Source organism: Notolepis coatsorum (genome assembly GCF_963971535.1).
Source record: "Notolepis coatsorum genome assembly, chromosome: 17".
Classification (NCBI taxonomy): domain Eukaryota; kingdom Metazoa; phylum Chordata; class Actinopteri; order Aulopiformes; family Paralepididae; genus Notolepis; species Notolepis coatsorum.
The window spans coordinates 92,276,234-92,301,221 of NC_140181.1; the positions used below are offsets into that span (position 1 = coordinate 92,276,234).

The following is a 24,988-nucleotide window of genomic DNA, read 5'->3' on the forward strand; positions in this document are numbered from 1 at the left end:
CAGAATAACTAACCAGTTGTTTTCATCTCTCTCTTTTCAAGAAGGCACACAAATTAGAGATATGATGTCTGAATAACACCAAACAAAGTAGAAGTGCCTGAGATGAAAGATCAATGATGAAAACAATTTAACATACTATCCCCCTCCTTCTATTCTCTGCTTAACCACTAACTCCTTGCAAATTTCAAGTACTTTCCATGACTGCAAAATTATCAACCACCAAAATTGAAACACAATTATCTAAATGTACAAGATATCAACAACATTGATCATTTAGCTGACACTTTTATCCAAAGCGACTCACAGGTTCTGTACGACAGGACATCAGGCAGGGCACACCTCTATCAGCTGAGTAACAATGGTCATCAAAGTGTTGAGTGCTACAGTGTAGGTTAGTTTATTAGGACAAATGCATGACAGTAAGGTTAGTTAGGGTTAGATGACAAAACGAATGATTGTTTTTCATGCAAAATTAACTGGCTACCTAGATTTTATGTTTTTTCCCCATCCTATGCCATGATGAGCCACACTGAGATGTGAAGAACGCCAGAGAAGTCATGGCGAGGTAAGTATCCTGAGGCACACTCAACGCATCCTGAGGTAAGATCAACTTCAATTTAACATCACAGACTATTTTATCTAATTCAAGACTTTGGCCATTCATTTACAATTTTATTTAAAGCCTAATGCTGTAAGATCTAGGTAGATCTAGTTAGATACAAGAGCTGATAAAATTGTAGTGAATGTGACCTTCTTGACGTAAGGAATCACTGCTAATGCAATTGGCTTGCATTTCCTATTGTCAATTAAGTGATTTGATCACTGCTAATGCAATTGGTTTGCATTTCCTATTGTCAATTAAGTGATTTTATTTACAATGAATTGAATTAATCCCAAAATGATTTTCCACTTTAGCAGAAAGGCGTTGAATCATTTATGTGAGGAGTTTTCTAAGGCAGTGTTTATCACCCTCAGATCACGAATTGGTGAGAGGACAGGACGAGTGAGACGACGCGTGACCTGAACCACGAACGACGGCAGGACCAGACAGAGAGGAACACAACCCAGTGACCTGAGCGACCCACGACAGCATAGAACCACCAGGGACGCCGCCAAGGAGCTGCGGACACAACCAGAACGACGACAACAACCGTGGGAGAACCGCCATCCAACCCAGGCCACAGACATCCCCAAGAAAGTGGAGCAGGGGACCACGAAGGAGACTGACCAAGGAGAGCAGAGACAGAAAGGACGACATGTAGCCTCACCCCGGCGGCCCGCGGCAGACCCGATGACAAGATTGCCATCCGTGTGAGAGAGAGCATCCTACTGACTAGCCACTACACCGGCGGGCCCTCGCCCTCCATCAAGTGGTACCGCAATGACGAGGAGAGGACAGCGAAACCAGCACAACACATTCAAAAACGCCCTGACCACCATGTCTCTGGGCCTGATGGGAGCCAAGCGTGAGCACAGTGGCGGATGTGTGGTGGTGATGGAGAACAACATAGGCTGCAGGAAAAGACCACTATAGTTGACTGCTACCGGTGACCCTTGACAAGGTACACAGGGAGCGGACGGCGACCTCCTGTAGGCCCCCTCTGAATGAACGACGACCAGTGAATGTTCCCGACTGCATCGTCAAGAAGAGACATCATCAGAGACCTGTGGAACAAGATACTTCTGAACACACATTGTCCACATTGTTATGTATGTATTGGCCCTGCCACACGACAGACCGAGAACAGATGATCAACACTTCACAGCAACTGTCAGATTCACAAACAAGAACTGTTTCACAGAGTTCATATGTATCTGGAAAATTATTGACTAGGAATATGATGAAATACAATCAGTAAGATTGCATTAACCAATTTTATAATGACAATGAGAAATGATCACAGAGTCACATTGCAAAATGGTATTGTTAAACAGGGCAGAACCAGTTGGATTGTTCCAAGACACCAAGTTTGTTTTGACCATTGATAGTATGCACCACAGAACAATGCATAACGATTATCATAATCACCTTTTATATTAACCACTAGGTTAACGGTTTTCAATTTTATTTTGACACATTAGCCACTAAGGTAATGTCTATTGTATGTATTTATTTAATTTTTATGTGTTACTGTTTGGCCCTGCCACACGACCGACAGAGAACACCTTGTCAACAACGACGCAACATCATTCAGATTAATACCTTCACAAGCAGGAAACTTTTCACACAATTGTATGTATCTGCAAAACGATGAACTAGGGATGTGATGAAAAGAAATCAATGAGAAAGCATTAACAATGGTTAGTAATAATGAGCTAAAATGTATTGCTGAAGGAAGAAGTGACCACATGATCACATTACATCACATTAGAATTACTTAGGTTACAAAATTGTATTGTCAGACAAGAAAGAATCAGTTGTTTTATGCTCTCATAGAAGAGGACATGTAACGTTGTTTTGCACCTGTATGGTGAACCATTGATAGTATATACACTAGAATTACATACAGAAGCGATGCATAAGACGTTTTATCTCCTCATTTATAGAGAAGAAATGGAGAAAATTGCCTGATTCTAAGTAAAGACCAACAAAGCTGAGGCAATCACAGATGAAAGTGACACTCAAACTCAGATTAAATACAACTGGATCCTAAGTAATTTCATCAAGAATCATCACAAAATGTGCAAAAATATATATATATATTTGTGAACAGTTTCCCATAATCAATCATGTTAGTTTTATTAACCACCAGGTTAACGGTTGTTAAAATGTTTTTGTACACATTAGCCTTATGTGTAAATCCGATTCCTAATAATTATGAACACAATTTTGTTTTTTCACCCTGTGCACTCTGACCACACAGACAGTGCATGTATTTAATTGGTTTATTACGATGCCTGTATGCACAACGATCACATTAGCTCCCCAGAGTCACGACATGAACGACTGAAGGTATGCCAAGATATTTGCACAGCGATAGCTTCTAATGATTATGTTAATTGTTGTTTGATATCAGAGATGAGGACCACTCATTGATATAGGTATTTTGAGCGATTAATAAAAGAAAAGGGTGACATCTATTCCCACATCTCTGATAACAAAATAACACAGACCGCAGTCCAGTCGATCATGTCATGAATCATGTATATAAATAATACTAGTTTAAATTATTAGGCCAACCAACAGAACACATTGGCCAACATTTTCATTATTTTAATTATTTTCTATTTTTTCATTATCTGATAACCGATGGATTACATCGGTCCCCACTTTTACCTGTTCCAAACAATCCTGGTATATTATACATTAATCTCACCCACATTATAAGAAAGAAAAGTGAGTATTGTGGTATAATATGTCCTCATGTAAATATGTTCCCCTTACCTGTGCCCCCCCCCCCTCTCTGTGGAATCACCCCCCTCCCCTGTGTCCCCAAACCTGTACCCCCTCCCCCCCATCTGACCTATCAAATGGGACCACACACCCCCTTTGTTGAACTATAAAGGGCTCCTCCCGACCACAATGAAGGCTTCTTACCTGGGTAATTTCAGCTGATCACCTGGGGCGAGAGCCTCAGCCATTCTCTCTATGTATTCTATCTGTTTGGTTAATAAACCTTTGTTATTATCCAAGCCTCGGTTGACTGAGCACATTCTTCATCAGGATATCTACAAATATCCCACACGGGACAAACTTCAAAGGCGGAGAAAGAGAGCTGAGAGAGAGCTTCCAAGCTATGGGCCCAGAACTTAAGACCCACCTCGCTCCATCCCAGATTGACTTCCAGTTTAATCCCCCGAACGCACCTCACTTCGGTGGAACTTGGGAACGAGAAGTACGTTCCATAAAGACAGCCCTGTACGCCGTGCTTGGGGCCCAGACCGTGGCGGAAGAAGTCTTAATGACAGTCCTCACGGAGATCGAGGGAGTATTGAACTCAAAGCCCCTCGGTTACGTCTCAAGTGATGTAGCAGATGTCGACCCAGTCACCCCCAACACACTCTTGATGGGGCGGCTGGACCCCGCGCTACCCCAGACAATGTACAGGCCTGAAGAAGCGAACGGCCGAAGAATGTGGAGGTACAGTCAAGTATTGGCTGACAAGTTTTGGAACAGCTTCCTACTCCACTACCTACCGTCTCTACAGACCCGCCAGAAATGGGTAAAAGAGAGAGACAATTTGACAGAAGGAACAGTCGTCATGATTATCGACCAGTCACTACCCCGAGCTATGTGGCCGGCTGGCCGCGTAGGCAAGGTGATCACCGGTGCCGACGGAAAGGTCCGAGCAGCTGAAGTGCTCGTCCAAGGGCGGACATACACCCGACCCGTGGCGAGGCTAATAGAACTGCCAAGGCTCCCCGATACCATCGATGACGACCATGACCCCATGACTTTGTGAATTGACTGACCCTCACAGCAGACATTGAGTAGTGGACAGTGCGGTTAATCTGTCTCTGCTTAGCTAATTAGGTGGGACTAATTAGGGGGCGGCTGTTACGAAGGATCAGATTAAACCGAGTATATATATTTATTTGTTGATATATATTGAATAGTATTTGTATATCGTTTGATATCCCCTGTATATTCCTTGTACATATACACGGAATATCCCTTTAGCCTACTATAGCCCATAATAGTTCATTCTCCTATTGGACAAAGGACCAGGCGCCAGGGGACCAGCCCCCGGAGTCAAGTTCAAAGTTACCGACAAGACATGTCTGTACTAGCCCCGGCCCTGCCCAGGGATACGGCGACAGAAATGAGAGTGGCACTATTTGTTCACCGTGCATATAAATATGGCGTAAGTGAATACAGAGGCACTTAGTCAGAAACTTAGTAACCAACGTGAAGCCTCACCCACGATACGACGTGCGGTGAAGTATGGCCTGTTTGGCCCCAGAATAGCATTGAGACCGCGTGCGAATTAATAACTGAATTGTCAGAGTTTGGCACTGTACCGTCGAGTGCGACGTATTTCTATTAAGTTAATAATAGTCTATTGTGTATGGTGCATCGTGCGGTTAGAGTTCTAAAGTGACCAGCATCTCCAACGCTTCCTTGTGTTAGCTAGATTCTTATCCAGCCTGGGCCGACCACATGGCGCTTTCATCCGAGGAGATCTAGGCGAGGACCGAATGGACATGTACACTGGATTACCTACCCGACGTCTGCATAGCCCTGTGCGGCTGGAATATATATTTGCTTTGGTACTGTGATTTGTGGAGCGGATAATCGCCGACGCCTGTGAGTGTTGGATTTACCCCCGAGAGGAGTCAAGGTCGAGTCGGCGCTCAGAGAGCCTGAGGCCGCCTAGCTTTCTTCACTGTGGAGCTACAGCCTACAAGAGAACCAAGCTGTATTCGTCTGCGGATCAAGAGTCTATCGCACTGTCTTCTGTACTCGAAGTCTCCCTAGATATCGTTGACCAGACGTTCTACTACCGACAGCTCTCCTACCCCCCCTGCCGGCTTACAACCGGGAGGACCCCTTCCAGTATATCCCGCTATATCATTAAGTGTACCATAGATATAATTCCCTAAGAACCAGGTTGTATACTTGCCTCCTGCGTAACCAGAGAATGGACATTCAGTGTTGATTTGCCTACGAATACTAATTTGCCTTACAAGTGCAATCAAATGTAATATAAGTATCATATGTACCTTTTGCTCCATTAAATACTTGATTAATACCTTTGACTGGAACCGATTTCATTGTGGGAAGTGTTCATCATATTCATATATTGTGTACTGTATGGCCAGTAGTTAAAGTACATAAAGCGGTAGTGGTTTAATGATACCATACTTATCAATACAGTCAGGGAATTGTACCCCTCAGTTACAGACTCTGTTTTGCCCATGTGTAATGATAGTTTCTCTGGTCTGCATCCCCTTAACAATTGTGTGTATTGAGCCGTACTGTATTGTACCCATTCTGCAATCTGTTAAATAAAGTTTTCATTAATTAATTAATTAATTCATCCGTTCATTCATTCAAGACAACCCCTCAACACACAGCCAATAGCAGGCCGCCTGTCCGCCACTCAACTGTCTCTGCGCCTCTACGTCACAGCAGCCCAACTCTGCGTAGGAGTGTTACCACGGTTAACAAAACCCAATGACTTGAGTACGGTAAGTAGCCTGCAACTTTTTTTTCCTATTATTGTTTTTTTCCCATCGTATTAATCGACAGTTATGACGCGAATTGCATGATATAATCTACCCACGCAATCGGCTGGTCTGTTGTTGCAAAGATGTATTCCGCTACTTTCATAGAGTTGACTTTGCAACCCCGCGGTTGTTATTACAACATTACTTCGAAGCGTTGCTGTTGTGCAGAGTAGCACCAACAACTTCAACAATCTCAACCCATAACAGTGCACCATACAACTAGTACTACTACACCGTGTTTTCATGCGATAAAGGAAGTTAATTTGATAACAAATATAAAACACCCGGGTTTTATATATATTTTTTAGAAGAGTATTGGTATATTCGTCTACTTGACCCCCATAATAACTCATGTATAAAGTTCATTGGGAACTCGGTTGCTCCAGTTATCGCCACCTTTGGCCTAAATGATAAAATGTAAGCGCCAATAACTAAGTGTTTTACAAGCACTGTAAAAGCACAATTCTATGATTTAATGCATGGTAGGCTACTTGTGCTTCACTTGCATATTTTAATTTCATGGAGCTGTGTACTGTTATTCGACTACATTTGAAAGGAAATATTATTCACATGGCATGACTACATGGTACAAGATGATGAAGACAATGTACTTTAAAAATTTTAAGGGATATTTCACTACCTCTATGTAAGTGCATGATCTACAAGTAAACTAGCAGTCTCTGCTGTCAACACCACCATTCCTCCCAGGTGTCAGGCTCCTGTTTCACTTCCATTCATTTGGAAGATATAGTCTAAATATCGTACTTCTGAAGCACATTATAAATAAACTGCTGCTGTGCACATTTCAATAAAACAGGCCAGTCTGAGTCAAATGTAGGCTACATGTTTGTTTTGGCATTTGATAAAAGCAGGTCAGTTTATTTGATAGGGTTGAGTGTGTGCCGTGTGTCTTTGCCTTGCATGCAATGTTTGGTTTCAAGTTTATTTCACACACGCTTTACAGTAGAGTGAAATTCCTGTTTTCTTTGTTTCTCACAGAAATTGTCGGCCTAGCAGCAACATCACACAGTAGTAGCCTACAGACAATAACAATAGTGTACAAAAATTAAAACGATTTAAAATAGCAGCATAGTATTAAAAATAAAGTAGCAAATATAAATGATATGTGTATAAAGTTGCAAAGTTTGGGGAAAAAAATTGTTATTACAGAGAGTACATGAGTTAAGTACAGAGAAAAAGGTACCACAGGGTACCGACCGATACTGCAGTTTCGGTTCAATCGTGAATGGTACCTGACCCTAACTGCAACCCACTCACTAGTGCTTAACAACTGAAAGACACTCAAATTGCCTTTGGAACTCTGCCGAGGAAAAGAAGGTTATAAAGGGGTAAAAGAAAAAAAGTGTCTACTCCCCATTACTTCCTGTTTAGTTGTTCTCTCTCTCCATGTGTGTGTGTGTGTGTGCGTGCGCGCGCGTGCGTGTGTGTGTGTGTGTATATGTACGTGTGTTGTCGCTGATTGTATCCCTAGTAACTGGTGACCAGTAAGTGAAGACAAGCCCTCCAGAACCAGGATGTTGTCGTGGGCTGTGCTGGGCAGATCTGGGCTCCGACTCTGGGCGGCCAGGACTGCGGCGGCGGGGAAGGCAGGAGGAGGGAGGACAGGGGAGCAGGAGGAGGAGGGCGGGCGTCCATCGGCCCGGTCGCTCTGGTCTCACGTCGTCCCCTTGTCCTCACCCTCGTCCGCACGATACATTAGCACCACGGCGGCCAACCGGAACGCCTCGCCGGCGTCCCCCGAGAGGACGGCGTCCTACAGCTACGTGGTGGTGGGGGCGGGCTCGGCCGGCTGTGTCCTCGCCAACCGCCTCTCCGAGGACGACCAGGAGTCCGTGCTGCTGCTGGAGGCGGGGCCCAAAGACATGCTCCTCGGCAGCCTGCGTCTCTCCTGGAAGATCCACATGCCGGCCGCTCTGACCTACAACCTCTGCGACGACAAGTGAGGCGCGCGCAGAGTCTCTGTTCCCCCCTTCGCTCGCAGCACCCTCCACTTTGAATTCAAAAATCACATTTCATGTCTTAAGTTCCTTAACCCTTTCACTACCACACACTGCAGAAGGTTTTAACCCTTTCACTACCACACTAGTGACACTACAGACGGTTCCGTCTGTAGTGTGGAAGTGAAAGGGTTAACCTGCTGTAGCGTGGCAGTGAAAGGGTTCACCTTCTGTTGTGTGGCAGTGAAAGGGTTCACCTTCTGTAGTGTGGAAGTGAAAGGGTTAACCTTCTGTAGTCTGGTTGTGAAAGGGTTCACCTTCTGTAGTGTGGAAGTGAAAGGGTTCACCTTCTGTAATGTGGTTGTGAAAGGGTTAACCCTGTGTCGTGTGGTAGTGAAAGGGTTCACCTTCTGTAGTGTGGTAGTGAAAGGGTTCACCTTCTGTAGTGTGGTTGTGAAAGGGTTAACCCTGTGTCGTGTGGTAGTGAAAGGGTTCACCTTCTGTAGTGTGGCAGTAAAAGGGTTCACCTTCTGTAGTGTGGTAGTGAAAGGGTTAACCTTCAGTATTGTCGCAGTGAAGGGGTTAACCCTTTGGTAGTGTGGTAATGAGAGGGTTAATATGCTTTACAGGGCCACAATGGAACATTTCATCTGCATTTTGTTACGATGGCCCTATGAACTCCCAACAGTCCTTAACCCTCGAGTCAACCTTTAAAAAAAAATCACACCTTTAGCCCTTTGCCGAAAACTGCGATCTCAGTAAAACATATATTTTTCATGTATCGTTCCAATCTTTTTTCATGAATATCATTATTAACTTCAGTCCTCACCATACATACATTTTCAGGATTTTAACAATTTTTTAAGTTAGGGTTAGGGGGTTAGGCTTACCCTAACCCCTAACCCTAACCTGTTAATTTCTGCGACTAGGGTGGAAGGTGTGACACATTTATGCAGTGCGCTTAATAGTGATTTTTGGAAGGAAAAAAAAACATGGATTATTGGAATGTGAGTCAAAAGATGTGAGACTGAGCTACTTTCCTGGCATATACATAAAAATATAGCAAACGCTATCCACACACACACACACACACACACACACACACACACACACACACACACACACACACACACACGTGAAAAAAAGGCTATTTGCAGAGAATTGCGACAAGGGTGACTGGAGGGTTAACGCTTGAGATTTTCCTCCCTCTGTTGCAGAGTTTAAAACCTTGATCTCCAACCTTTGTCAATCAAGTGTTTTAATTGATTGTTAATTTTGTTATCCTTATTTTTATATGCCTTTTTTTCTTAACTCTGTATGAACACTCAACGTGACTGTAAACGAGGGGAGCCTCAGTTGCCTTTTCGAGTTTAAATAAAGGTATGAAATGAAATGTAACATAAAGGTATCAAACCCAGGGAGTCATTGTCAGAGAACCAAAGTGGGTAAAGTTAGTCTCACTTTGGGACCCAGTGTAATGAAGATACACCGGTGCTCTTGTTGTGTCAGGAGTCAGGACGTCCCAGAAAAAGCCCATTGTTCAAAGGACCGGGCTTGTGTATTTTGGACACGTGAGTGACATTCATTACAAACGGAGATTCCTATTGTCCTGGCTTTAACCAACCATTACTTTCTAGTGTTTGCATTGCCCCGATCAGGTACAAAACACATCTGATTAGCACGACACTCAGTAGTACTCATTCATACCCAGTTTTATACACCTGTACATTGTATATCACTGTTGCGCTTTACTGCTACATTTGCACTCTGGTTGGATGCCAAACTTGTTTTCGTTGTACTGTACTTGTGCTGTATGATGACATGACAGTACATTTTTATCTAATCTAATCTCAGGATCAGAATCAGAATCAGAAAGGTCTTTATTGCCAAGTAGTTTACACATACAAGGAATTTGATTTGGTCATTTGGTGCGACGTTAACGGACAGACAGTTACGGTAGAATAAAATAGAAGGTAGAATAAGATAAAATGGAATGTAAACTAAATTAAAATAGAAGCACAATAGAATCGAATTATCAAATTGAATAGGCCAGTGGGCTATACAATTGTGCACGATGTGATCAAGTATATACACTAATTAGAATAAAAATAACAATACAGTGGGATGGAATATTTACTGAAATATAGAAATCTAAAATATAGAGATCCAGCAGCCGGTCATGTCTCTCTACCACTCTCTCTCTCTCTACAGGTATAACTGGGCCTACCACACCTTGCCCCAGGCCCACATGGACGACCGGGTCATGTACTGGCCGAGGGGGCGGGTCTGGGGTGGCTCGTCCTCGCTGAATGCCATGGTCTACATCCGCGGCCACGCAGAGGACTACAACCGCTGGCAGAGGGAGGGGGCAGAGGGCTGGGACTACGACCACTGTCTGCCTTACTTCAGGAAGGCACAGTGTCACGAATTGGGAGAAGACAGGTAGGCTGGATAAGATGAGATAAGATATTCCTTTATTGATCCCCTTGGGGAAATTCAGGCATCATAGCAGGAGGGGGGAGGGGAGGTACAGGTATGGGCAGGGTAATAGTAGAAGACATAAATACAGGCAATACAATTATAGTACAGTAGGAAAGTAAAAAATAGGCAGTGTAAACAATATAATTAACTCTGAATATAAGCATAGGAGCAAGTAGGTGTAATCAAAGGTGCAGATGAGGAGGCGGCTGAGTGGCGCAGTGGGCAAGGCGCTCGCCACTAACGCAGGAGATGCTGGTATCGAGCCCAGCTCTCGGCGTTGCTACCGGCTTGGCCGGCTGTCATACTAACACAATTGGCAGTGTTAGAGGGTTGGGAAAGCCGGTGGGAGGGGATTGGACGTTGTGGACAGCGACTCCTACAGGTCGGTTGGGTGACGCCGGTGCGGCGGAAACAGGAAGTATCGGGGGCAGCGTGAGCCTCCCACGCGCTACTCTTCGCCACAGAGAGCGAGCTGCTGCGGTGAAAAGATGCGACAGGCTGCCTCCTCGTGTACCGGAGGGGACACGTGATGCAAGGCTTGGTCCTCACTGCAGCCGACCAGTGGGAGGCATAGTCTAGCAATGTTCAAGACAGGGGAGGGAAGAATTGGAAACACTAAATTGGGATGGGAGAAAATAGAAAAATGGGGAGAAAAAGTGGATAAAAAAAAAAGGTGCCGATGAGGGTGCCCTATCATAGTTATATTATATGTTACAATAAATATGGTCAATAACACTTTGAATTTGAATATATACTATGAGTAAGTAAAGTATACAGTATACACAGGTGCAGTATACATAAGGTACCCTAACTGGCATGATATACGCTATACGTTGTAGTCCGTGCTACTGTGTGTGTGTCTGTGTATCTGTTTGACCTTCTGTATAGATGTGTGTGTGTGTTTATCTAAGCATGTGTGTTCGTGCACGTGTGTTCATGCATGTGTGTGTGTGTTTGTGTATTTGTGCGTGGGTGTGTGTTACGTGAGTAGGAGTGATACACTTGTGTACGTGCTGCTAAAGCAGTCTCTCGGTCTAGAGTCTAGACAGATAAGGTAATCAGCATCTTGTCTGTTTTGCTCTGTGGGTTATCAGGATGGAAATCTGATTAACTTGGAAGCAAACCTATTTGTCTAGCCAGTAATGGTGTGACAATACACAAATGATCAGAATCTATACGGATGTAGATTTTGAAGTCACGATCCGATTCTTACAAACCATCAGGGCAAGAAAACAGATGTGAGGTATTTCCTCTCTAAGTCGTGCTTCCAATAGCAGCATCTCCTACAGACACATGCTGTACGTTTATATATTCCTTAACCTCTTAACAAGTGGGAAGAAAAGTGGCAATTATTTTTACTTGAACTTGAGGATTGCATACTTTTTTGCAAACCAAAATACTATACTTTATACTTATAGCACATGCATAAGCCTGGTCTCTTTTGAAAGATAACATTCTGAAGTTTCTGATACAATAAATAAAGATCACTTTTAGTGCCAATGAAATAGAGTAACATAGGTCTGAACTTGAGTTGTAGAAAAACGTCATGTTTTTCTGTAGTAGTTGCAATATCCATCCAATATTCCAAAGAAATTGGAAAACAGCTGGGTCCTTATGTAGTACATGTCCAAAATTCATAAAAATCCGTTCAGAAATGAGTGATTAGGAGCAATTTTGGTAAACTCATTGACCTCAATTAATTCAGCGGCTTTTTCTCTTCCTGTTTTTGCTTGTGCCTTTTCACCTCATCCCCACATGGGGTATCCTTGGAAAGCCACAGTCATTGGCTACAACCATGTCCAATAATCTTCAAGATTGCCAAATGATTGACGGAGCTAGAGCCTCGGGAGTCAGGGGTGGTAATCTGACTCTGCCGTGTACTTTGGCGCATGCCTCACATATCGGCATGTAACTCGAGAACCGCCTGAAATGGCAATCGACAGGCAACAAATAGGGCTTTAATTTGATATAACGGAACCTAAACCAAATGCGTCCACATTTTTATAGGATTCTATCACATTTTCATAACAATAGCACCCTGTGCCGTTTTCATTGAGGTTTCTTACAAATTAACGATGCTCTATGTTGTCCTTTATATGCCGATTATCATTAGAATCTTAAATTGTACCATATGTCCCCCTTTAGACAACATATGTAATGCTACCAGCGCACTTTTGGTAAGATAATTAGTTGACCATCCGCGGTCGCTATACCGAGGTCACAGTATTAGTTTACCGCTGTTCAGATCACGTCGGAGAATATAGACACATCCCAGTGACCTGCGACCTGTGCTAACGCTCTTGGGAAATGCAGTGTGTTATATATTGTATTAAAAAATATGCACACCTGAGCCGCTAGAGTGGCGTGTCGCGCCGGTGATCAAATCGTCCTCAAGAGGGCCCATATACGGGCAGTTGCATGTTAAGATGGATGGACTGCATTTATACAGCGCTTTTATCCAAAGCGCTTTACAACTCATTCCTCACATTCACCCATTCAATCACACATGCACACACCGACGGTGGAGGCAACCATGCAAGGTGCCAACCTGCTCATTGGGAGCAGTTAGGGGGTTAACAGGGCTCGAAATTAACTTTTTTACTTGGTAGCACTGGTGCTTCCAACTTCAAACAATTTTGAGCACCAGCAAAGATTTAGGAGCACCAACAATATATATGTAATAGATTCTTTTATTGATAAAAAAACGACAACATAACAGTACTGTAACGCAGTAAAACAGTGAAAGTAGCCTTAAAAACGCATGGTAGGCCACCACTGGGGCTTTAATCAATATCCTGGGGCCGGGATTTAAAATTTGGTCTCCTGGCTCTCTCAATATAATACTATAATAATCAGCATTACAATAATAATTAAAATAGAAAACCAACATACACGTACAGTACGAATAACACTTACTAACACAATAACACTGAATAATTGTGATATTACAAGTGACCTATTGTAATATTGCCATTGATAACTGCAGGTAATCTATTACTTGTTACTATACTGTATAATACAAAATATTTATCAGCATTGGCGTGTTCCACCTCCACATGTCTGACCAGGATGTTTGTGGGCAATCCATCAACCAGGATGCGGACATACACAATCTCGCACTCTTTGACAGATACGTCGGTGTCTCCATCAATGATGAACGACATGTACTGAGCAGACGAAACATTAGCAGTGGTGTCCTCGCGAATGGTATCTGCAATTACGCCGATGATGTTGGCACATGACTTGTCGTTGGCATAAGTCATGTTTATGCCAATGCCGTTCTTCTTCATAAGCAGCAGCATTGGTTTAAATTGAGTGAAGGCGAGTTCCTCTTTGGCAATGGAGTAGGCAGTGTTACATTTGATCTTCAGCTCAAACGGCCAGCAGCATGTTGTCGAATAAATGCCTGACCAATCAAGCCTGAATTCTTCGTTGCCACACATTTGTCACGGCATTTCTTGTGTTTTGTGCTGTCTCCATGCTTCGTTAAGCTCTCACGCTTAAAATGTGTCGACTCCGTTGCAAATGCACTGTTACCTGCGATCTCCGTTCCACAGGCTTTACAGTGTACACAGTGCATTGCGCCGCTCTCATACCGAATCCATTCAAGTCCTTCAGCCACTCTCTGTCATGGTTTTGGCCTTATTTCACCTTTCTGTGAGGGACAGTTGTCTATTTTGCTTTTCTGTGAGGGATAGCTGTCAACCACTGGCCTCTGGTTAATTGCCTCATGGGTCGGCAGGTGTGTGGGCTTGATTGCACCTGATGCAGTACAGCTGTGCCTATGGTAAAGCTGAGTCTATTTAGGTTTGAGTCTAGCAGTGTTGTTGGCTGCTTTTTCATTTCCTTTGTGTTGGCTATCCTTCCTTAGTGCTGATCTCTGCCCTATTCAGCATTTAGCCTTTCTTTGTAGCCATTCTTGTTTTGGGCAACTGGCTTTATTTTACACTTTGTTTTATAGAGGCTGAGCCTTTTATGGTAGTTTTCTTGTGTTTCTTTTGGAACTTTCTTTTGCCCACCATGTTTGCAAACCATCTGATCAATATATCCACCCATACTACATAAAGCATTTACTGATGATCGGGGAATTATAAACGACCCCCCCCCCCCCCTTTCCTCCACGCATGATGAAGCATAACGTATACCGATCATATTCAGTTAAATTTTTTAATATAGTGTGTATAGGGGGGAAACGGAAATCGATAATCTATATATGCGCTTAGGCCTATAACTCACGTTCTAGGAATTACTGCAGAAAACGATAAAACATACTTATATTCTAGAAGGTATTTTTGTATGAATGTATGAATGAAAAAGTATAACGTTCCCACATCCTGAACGATAGATAATCGATGTTGAATGGGCCATAGTAATGTCAATATTGCAATACAATTTTAAAAGTTATAGCCCTGCAAAGAAGGTGAGTCACTCCATAGACTTATAGCGCTGGCAGAGAGGGGCATTAGATGGGTACAATGCCCGGCGGGCAATGTGTTAATGTCTGCGTAAGCAGTTTAGTGGTTATTCGTTACACGGATAACTTAAAGAGTCTCTATTATCTGCTTGTGACCCACACACACACGCAGCCCTCACACTCGCTCCGAAAAAGTGTACACCTTCTTCACTGCTAGTGCATCCACATCGCCATCGCCAACTGTTTCAGCAGCGACTACATCTGTTATGTTTTGAGTAACATTACTGCTGTAATCGTTCACTTCATATTTTTTGATTTTAGGTAATTTAGCTAGTTAGGTAACTTTAATACATTTATAATAAACTTTTGTTTTCAGGTAACATCAAAGAAATTCTAATTAGCCTAGTTAACACGTTAGCACTGTCACGTGACAGTGGAGTGCCACGAAAGGGAGTGATTGACGGCTAATCTTAACCAGCATTAAACGTAAGAACGCCAAGCTCACGTTTGATTGGTTAGAATGGTCACTGTCAACTCACAAGGCACATACTGAGTGTACAAACTAGCAAATGTACAGAGAAAGGGACGTTCAGGGAGGGGGGAGGAGGTCGCACCAGAACAATTATTTGCACTTGCACAAAATTATGCTCCCAATTATATTTTGAGGTCGCACAGATAAAATTTCGGGAGCATAATGCGAACAAAGCGGTCGCAATTTCGAGCCTTGGGTTAATTGTCTCGCTCAATGACACTTCGACACGCTGCCCGGGAGGAGCCTACCTCCTGAGCCACTGTTGCCCCATTAAGTCAATAGCACTACAGACTTACCAGAAAGGCACATCTGAACATTTGGCTGATGCCAGAACCTTACATCTTGAAACAGATTAGATTAGTTAGATTAGATTAGATTAGATTAAAATGTATTGTCATTATACAGCACAAGTACAGTGCAATGAAAGTAAGTTTGGCATCCAACAAGAGTGCAAATGCAAATAAAATATACAAATTGGCACTACTGAGTGTAGTGCTAATCAGATGTATGTACAGAGTTGTAGTATAATAAATACAGACAGTATGACTGAATATGTATAGATATAGTACAGGACTATGTGCAGGTAAGTACAGACAGGTGTGGATAGTTATATGCAGTGAGAATAAATATAGGCAACAGACAAGTTCAGAATCGTTCAGAGTTAGGCCACTGTGATCGTCGATACCCCAGTACTTCCCCTGAGAGAATGCCATTTGTGTGCACTATAGGTACCGCGGAGGCAGTGGTCCTCTACATGTCTCCAGAGGCAGGACCAACCACCCCCTCCACCAGGCGTTCATAGAGGCAGGCCAGCAGGTTGGGTACCCATTCACAGATGATATGAATGGCCACCAGCAGGAAGGCCTGGGCTGGATGGACATGACTATCTTTAAAGGTAGTTTAAAGTTTTATTGTGTTTAAAGGGAACTGATATTGGAGAAGAATACTGTTGGGAATTGAGAGAGCAATGTAAATTAGACACATTTGCATGTATCCTCTAAGGTTCTAGGTTTTGACCAGGCAAAACACGTTCAGTTGTTTTAAGCCATGCAATTCTCCAGAAGCAATAGGGAGGTGTAGTCTGACGTCACTGGTTGTTCCACCCGTATAGGGATTTATCATTGGGAAAATGGATTATCGGCTATTGTAACAATTCTGCCGCATGGAAATCTAAAAGCTTTCCATTTTTGCACAAAATGAGTTCCCTTTTATCACTAACATTTTGTTTAAGCATTTTTGGTTGAAAAAAAATGTGGCTTAGATTGTGGATGAATAAGCACAGAAAGGTACACCATGCAAATGTTAATGCTTTATTTGTTTTAAACAAGCCGATTTAGAAATGGGCAATGGGGAAATACATTGCGTTGGACAGAGGGTGGAACACGAAAAACGGCAATGACGTAACCACTACACCTCCCTATAGGTTCCCTCGTTTAATCTTCTAGCAATGCACTCACAGGGACCCCAACCTGTTCCTTGAAAAGATAATTATAATCAACCTCTTTGGCGTTCTTACCTTCACCATCACCCTCATCTCTCTTCCTGTTGCCTCCTCTTCCCCAGGGAGGAGGTGGAGCACGGCCAGTGCGTACCTGAGACCGGTGTTGAGTCGGCCCAACCTGAAGACCGAGGTCCGCTGTCTGACAACGAGGGTTCTGTTTGACGGGAGGCGGGCCGTGGGCGTGGAGTACATCCAGAACGGACAGAAGAAGAAGGTGCGAGAGAGGAAGGTTCTATGTTCTGATTGGTCAGTTTGTTTGGTAATGTTTTTTTCTCTATACACCATGCGATGACAGTCGCATGATGTTTGGCTTGTTCCCCAATGACACGGGACGCCATTAAAGGAACACGGCAACATTCATGGGTCATGTGCTTACCGTCTTCTCCAGAGTCAGACACGAAGATAGATGCCAGTTTCCTCTCTGTGCGTTCCGTAGAAAGCTATCCGGCCGCAAGCTAGCCTAGCTTAGCACAAATGAATGGAAGCGGATACGGACCACTAGCCTAGCTTAAAACTCCGGGAGAGGTGTTTTTGGCCAACAGCTAGGCTAGCTGGTCCGTATCCGCTTCTATGCATTTGTGCTAAGCTAGGTTAGCTTGCAGCCAGATAACTTTCTACTGAACACACAGAGAGGACATATATTTTTTGTCTTCTTCTTGTTTTTTTATTGTACTATTTGTATCTACAGTATATACCAGTGTGTCGTACCAGTATTCATTACTACTCGGGTTCATCCATTTATTTATTTATCCTTTCATCCATTCATACATCCATACATATTTTCGTCCGTTCGATTATTCATTCATTTGACTGTTCATTCATTCATGTGTCTGTTCATTCATTCATTTGTTCATTCAATCATTTGTTTGTTCATGTGTCCATTCATTCATTTGTTTGTTCATGTGTCCATTCATTAATGAATTTGTTTGTTCATGTGTCCATTCATTTGTTTGTTCATGTGTCCATTCATTCATTCATTCATTTGTTTGTTCATGTGTCCATTCATTCATTCATTTGTTTGTTCATGTGTCCATTCATTCATTTGTTTGTTCATGTGTCCATTCATTCATTCATTCATTTGTTTGTTCATGTGTCCATTCATTCATTCATTTGTTTGTTCATGTGTCCATTCATTAATTAATTAGTTTGTTCATGTGTCCATTCATTAATTAATTAGTTTGTTCATGTGTCTATTCATTCATTAATTAGTTTGTTCATGTGTCCATTGATTAATTAATTAATTAGTTTGTTCATGTGTCCATTCATTCATTCATTAATTTGTTTGTTCATGTATCCATTAATTAATTTGTTTGTTCATGTATCCAGTCATTCATTCATTAGTTTGTTCACGTGTCATACCCTCTGATACCAACTAATAGCAACTGTAATTAGTTTAGGCCAGAACCACTCTCCGTCCTCCCTCCCAACCCCCAAATCCCCTCCCCCTGGGGGTGCTTCCTGAGACACACGGACTCTCGGCTAGAAGAACATTGTAACAACAACTGTGCTTTGTTTGTATTAATTTATGGTTGTGCCATTATTACTATGCAAATGTAATAATTGTGATTGATTTCCTGTAATGAGTTGTATGTGTTGTTTCAAGCATCCTTGACATCCAAGGACAACGATGTAAATAAGTCATTGCACCTTTTTCGTTCCTATCCTTGACAAAAATGTATAATAGAGTAATAATCTGTATATGTTTTGTTGTCTAAATAAAAACCTTCAACCTTCATCAGTGTGTTGATGTCTGTGTTCCAGGTGTTTGCAGATAAAGAGGTGATCCTGAGTGGTGGAGCCATCAACACCCCTCAGCTCCTCATGCTGTCTGGGGTGGGAGACGCCGATGACCTCACACCACTAGACATCCCTGTGGTTCAGCATCTACCAGGTAATGTGTGTGTGTGGTGTGTGTGTGTGTGTGTGTGTGTGTGTGTGTGTGTGTGTGTGTGTGTGTGTGTGTGTGTGTGTGTGCGCGTGTGTGGGTGCATCTGCATGTTTGTATTTGTATTTTGATGAGATTAGTTGACGATATGCCAAAATGACATTAGGCAGGATCTTCCTATCGTTGCGGGGACATAGGTCAAACCTCACAAGAACACAGGGCTATTTAAGTAGTAAAACTATAAATACTAAAACTAGCTGCATATTTAACAAGCTCCACATATTATACAGCTGGTGACCAGTCATCATGGCTGTGTTCTTTAACTTTATGCTAGCTTCCTTTGTATGATCATTTCAAAGAGTATGATAAAAAAAAAAAACAAGTTGACTTGACTTGACGATTATATCTATATATATATACTAAAAAATATATTTGTGCTCTTGAGGATTTGCACGACACCTATCACATAATATACATTTTGATTACATTCTGTCTTTCTCTTCCCCCCCCCTCTCTCCCCCCCCTCTCTCTCTCTCCCCCCCTCTCTCTCTCTCTATCTCTCCCCCCCTCTCTCTCTCTTTCTCTCTCTCTATCTCCCCCTCTCTCTTTCTCCTTCTCTCTCTATCTCCCGCCCCCCTCTCACTCTCTCCTCAGGTGTAGGCAGTAATCTTCAGGATCACCTGGAGTTATATGTCCAGCAGCAGTGCACTCAGCCTATCACCCTCTACAAAGCCCAGAAACCCTTCCGCATGGTGAAGATAGGCCTGGAGTGGCTCGCCCTGTTCATAGGTAACACACACAACAGCTCAGAAAACCATACTGCTGCGTTGACGGCGCACATGAAAAGCCTGAAAGAAAAGCAGGTTGCTCGGAGAAGAACTGATGTATTTAAAGAAGCACGCCAACATTATGCGATATGCACTTACCGTCTTCTCCAAGAAGATGGATACCAATTTCCTCTCTGTCTACCAATTGTTCTATGCTATCTGTCTGTCTGCAACCCTGCACCCTTAAATGTGCTGCTACCCGCCTTGGCCAGGACACAAAGAGATTCTTTATCTCAATCAGGCTTTTCTGCTTAAATGCAATAAAAGTAAATGGCACTCAATAACACACGCACAGACGCAGACACACATACAACCACACACACACACACACATACAAACACACACACACACACACACACACACACACACACACACACACACACACACACACACACACACACACAAACACATGAGATAAGATAAGATATTCCATTGATCATTGATCCCCTATGAGCACACACACAACACACATTCTGCATTCGCTCACACACAAACGGTCACTTTAAACACAATGGAAAGGACACTTTAAAGGAACGAGGAAAAAATAGGTAACTTTAACACATCCCATTGGGATGCGTCTAATAAATCTCTAGAGGACCGGCAAATGTAAACAGACGTGGGGCTGTTTGTAGAGCTAAATCTATACTTTATAGTATTGCTATCTGTCCATTCTCATTGTCAATTGAGACCATAAACCGTCCCTTCAAAATGGCTTAAAGATTTTTTTTTTTCATCAATACGTTCTCATGTTATAGCGCCGTGAATATAAGCGTTATACGAGATTTTGACTAGGATATTTCCTGGAAGGGGAGAAACAGGGCTAATAGCTAATAATGTTAAATCCAATGGCATTTCCGTTATACATATGCTACAGAAATAACTCAAACTGCATATCATCGGCACGATCCTCAAGCATGTATGCATGAAAGGGGGGGGGGGCGGGGGACGTCGTTTCTGATGATTGATTACCAATAACCGCATTAGCCTCATTCATTGATCGAATGGATGGCTATCAAAACAAGGCAGTGAAAAAGATCTTACCGTGGGCCGGTGGGATCCCCCCTATGAGCATTTCCCCGTTATCGATCGCCATCTGGTAGATCGATATGTCCATTGGCTGATGATAAATCCCCTTATTGCATAGTGAAATCCGCATTCCAAGCGTAATCCAAGCTACATGCTGCACATCCAGAATCCTGCTAACTGAAAACTCCATTGAAAGTAAAAAAAAAAGACTGCTCCGTTCAGCCACAGGGCACACTGCATTATCGCGATAGCGCCCCTAAGAGGATCTGGCCGGTATTGCACTTACTCGAATTCAAAGAGTAGGGTACATCTGCAGTGCATCTCGGCAACCTTGAATAGGTTATTAAAATGGAATAAAAGCAAAAACAACTCTGTCCACAATGGGTGGAATCGAAACACGGAGATCTCCGCGGTCGGGCGCCATTGTGTTAAGGAAAGAACTGTTGTGGTTCTTGTATAGTATAGTTTAGAAATAGCAAGTATAGCATAAGGATATAGGGTAACACTTTATAATAACACTCAGTTATAAGACCTTTATAAGGTATTTGTAGATAATGAACTAATCATGAACAAATCATGTATTAGTTAATTAGTAAATTATTATTAAATCATTTATAACTATATTTGTATAACATTTACAAATTAGTTCTACATTATTTATAACCCATTATCAACATTGTTTGTACTTGATTTGTTCATCATTAAATAATGTTGTTTAATGTGTAGTAACACATTTGTAGATGCTTTGAAAAATGGATATGAAAAAACGACTATACTGTACCTCTATTTATTTGTTCATGTTCAGCAAATGATTTGTTAAGACATTCATAAAACATCTATAAATCATTTGCAGATGCTATTGTGTGCCCTAATCTGAAGTGAAGCCTATTCATCATTAACAAATGTCTAATAGTTAATTATTTGTTTACTTTTTCATCACCTGTTACAAATGTTGTAGACAGGCGCCTATACAGCCTGAAAATACAAATAATTATTACCCTTGTGTGTCATCATCACATACCGCAATATACTGAGCACACATTAGGAACAAACACATTTTCAAATATAACGTTAGCGGTTAGCGCCCACCACATCAAGTACGTCTACACAACAAGAGTTGTAGGTCGGAAATGATGGAATAGATTTACCAACAAAAAAGGTGTTTAGCCTGCTCATACCTTAATAAAAGCGTGGGGCAGCACGAATAACTTGGCTCTGCTAATATATCGTGCTTCCATTCAAACAGACGGCAACAAACATGAAGTCAAGTCTCACTCGTGTGAGACTTCCGTCTACACACCCTGGCCAGGGTACTCCTGGGTCCTAGTGCCCACCCAACATTTGAAACAGGTGATGAAAAAGTAAACAAATAATTAACTATTAGACATTTGTTAATGATGAATAGGCTTCACTTCAGATTAGGGCACACAATAGCATCTGCAAATGATTTATAGATGTTTTATGAATGTCTTAACAAATCATTTGTTGAACATGAACAAATAAATAGGTACAGTGTAGTCGTTTTTTCATATCCATTTTTCAAAGCATCTACAAATGTGTTACTACACATTAAACAACATTATTTAATGATGAACAAATCAAGTACAAACAATGTTGATAAGGAGTTATAAATAATGTAGAACTAATTTGTAAATGTTATACAAATATAGTTATAAATGATTTAATAATTATTTACGAATGTGTATATAAATGATTTGTTCATGATTAGTTCATTATCTACAAATACCTTATAAAGGTCTTATAACTGAGTGTTATTATAAAGTGTTACCGGATAGGGTGTAAAAACTGTATATTGTATAGTAGTGTACATAGGACCCAGTGCCTTAATTCGCAGCGAACAGTGTATTGCATTTACCGTATCTCAGGACTTTAACATGTCTATTTTATGTCTATTTTATTATCTTCTACTTATTTGATTTACTATTGTATTATTGCACAATCAAAGCGGGCATGGCCACCCGCATTTCATCAACTTCTTGAATCTTGAATATTAGGGAAATTCAGGGTAATAGGAAGACAATAGATACATATAGGCAATACAAATGTGTTTATGTTGTTTGCACATAAGCGTCTGTGGTGTTCCATGGAATATTTTTGTTCGTTATCTCTCTTTCCACAGACATTTCTAATAGAGTTAGGTCACGGTGTCCTTTGGCAAAGCTATATTTAGAGTTAGGTGTTCCATGGTAAAGCTATATTTAGGGTTGGGTGTTCCTTGGTAAGAAGTTCCATTTTAGGCAGATGAAAGAGAAATTGACAAACATAGGCATAGATAACAATCTAACAGTATTGCCATCTGTTATCCGTAGGTCTGCATGTATGCAAATGATGCACTATAATGTATATGTTTGCAAATGACTGTATAATACAGTATATACAATAATTTGCATCTACGCAACCACAGTTTTTTTTTTTGCAGACTCCCATCTCCGGTGCTCAGCCACAGCTTTACATTGAACACACCAGTGATAGGTGTGATATTATTATCATGGTGCAGTTACTTAAGCTGAACACCGGATCAGCTATGGGCACACGTGGCACCGCCACTCACTCCCTTGTCTCCTAGGTTACGGAGCCACGGCCCACCTGGAGAGCGGGGGGTTCATCCGGACACGGCCAGGTGTCACCCACCCTGACATCCAGTTCCACTTCCTGCCGTCACAGGTCATCGACCATGGACGAGTTGCCTCCAAGATAGAAGCCTACCAGGTGCGTGTGTGTGTGTCACATTATTACTTTTTTCTTTTTTCTTTTTTCATACAGTTCAATGTGATTAACACTTTGATTGCCTAAGGTTAAATTCATGATATACCATCCGTTGCCAGCTCTATTTAACATGGAGAAGTTCCCATTCTTTGCAGGGCTATAACTTTTTAAATTCTATTGCTAGATTGCCATTATTAGGGCCCATTCAAGGTCCTATATGTATTGTTCATGGTGTAGCAACGTTAAACTTTTTCATTCACATATTCATACTAAAATATGGTCTAAAGTATAAGTATGTTTTCATCTCTTTCTGCAGCTTTCTCCAGAACGTGATTTATAGCCCCAAATGCATTATATTGATGATGAAATACAGTTTGGTAGGAATCTGTGCGAGATCAAAAATTTCAATTGGACGTACTTCTAGAATTTACTACACGTCATCTGATGTTGACCGGATGGGCGAGGGGGCGTTTATAATTCCGTGGGCAACGTTATACCATTCATCTAATGTGGGTCATATGTTCATCATAGCAGTTAATAAAGAACACATTCGAATATAACGCTAAAACTCACCCCAGTCTCCTCGGGCCTTTGGGCGATCAGCGTGGAGTATACAGTTTTCAATTATGGGATGTCGAAATACCGAATCTATTTCCAGGTTGTATAATAGTATATACGTCCAAATCATGTTGTTTTTTCTAGTTATTTCCACCGATCGATGTTCACTGTGTGAAGACTGAGTCTCTCTAACATTAGCGAGTGCCCGGACCACATATGGAGTGAGTCCTGCCGGGTTAAAGGTTGACATCCGGTTTTTCGATCTGCCGATCGGCCACCAGATGGCGCTCTTGAACCGCTAGAGGATTGAGAGGAGATCAGAACTGTGTGTCAAGGCTGCAGAGGGGAAATATGATTCCGATCACAGATTTTTGAAATATTGATATCAAAGACGAGTCCGGCGTCCTCTGCAACTTGAGCATGGCGGGGAATGACGAGTTTCGGCGTTTTTGGCAGTTAAAGTGTTAATAGAGTAACTACACCCATAGTCATTTTGCTGTCATTTCGCGACCCTAGTGGTTGATATTTTCTTTTTTTTTAAACTTAAGTTTTTATTTTTATTTTTTCAACAACATACATAGACAACATTCATAGACAATACACAGTACATAAATATAAAACAAATAGACAAAAATGAGTAAAGAAAAAGTGTGGCATGGGTCCTTCTGTCCATTCTACATTTGCATTATTTATTTACATTTTTATTCATTTCCTTGTATCCTTTTCAAACCTCTGTGATGTCGTTACTTCCCCTCCTGTATTCTTCCCATTTTCCCCATTTCCATTCAAACTTTTCTTCTTGCAGCCTCAGCAGATGTGTGATTCTCTCCATTTCCTGTATCCCCTCTACCAACTCTATCCATTGATCCTTTGTCGGCACTTCTACCTTGTACCACAGTTTAGTTAAA

At 42.0% G+C, this 24,988-nt stretch overlaps 1 protein-coding gene across 1 annotated transcript in view; it reads left to right on the plus strand.

Annotated features, from left to right (window-relative positions):
* Positions 1-24,988, plus strand: part of chdh (choline dehydrogenase) — a gene marked incomplete at its 5' end in the record, with an annotated part of 49,957 nt that overhangs the window by 19,558 nt on the left and 5,411 nt on the right. The window contains 7 exons of the mRNA XM_084333552.1: positions 7,678-8,131; positions 10,341-10,571; positions 16,285-16,451; positions 17,120-17,271; positions 18,819-18,948; positions 19,597-19,731; positions 23,383-23,525. Of these exons, the coding sequence (XP_084189678.1) occupies positions 7,678-8,131; positions 10,341-10,571; positions 16,285-16,451; positions 17,120-17,271; positions 18,819-18,948; positions 19,597-19,731; positions 23,383-23,525 (1,412 nt within the window). The remainder of the gene's footprint in view (positions 1-7,677; positions 8,132-10,340; positions 10,572-16,284; positions 16,452-17,119; positions 17,272-18,818; positions 18,949-19,596; positions 19,732-23,382; positions 23,526-24,988) is intronic.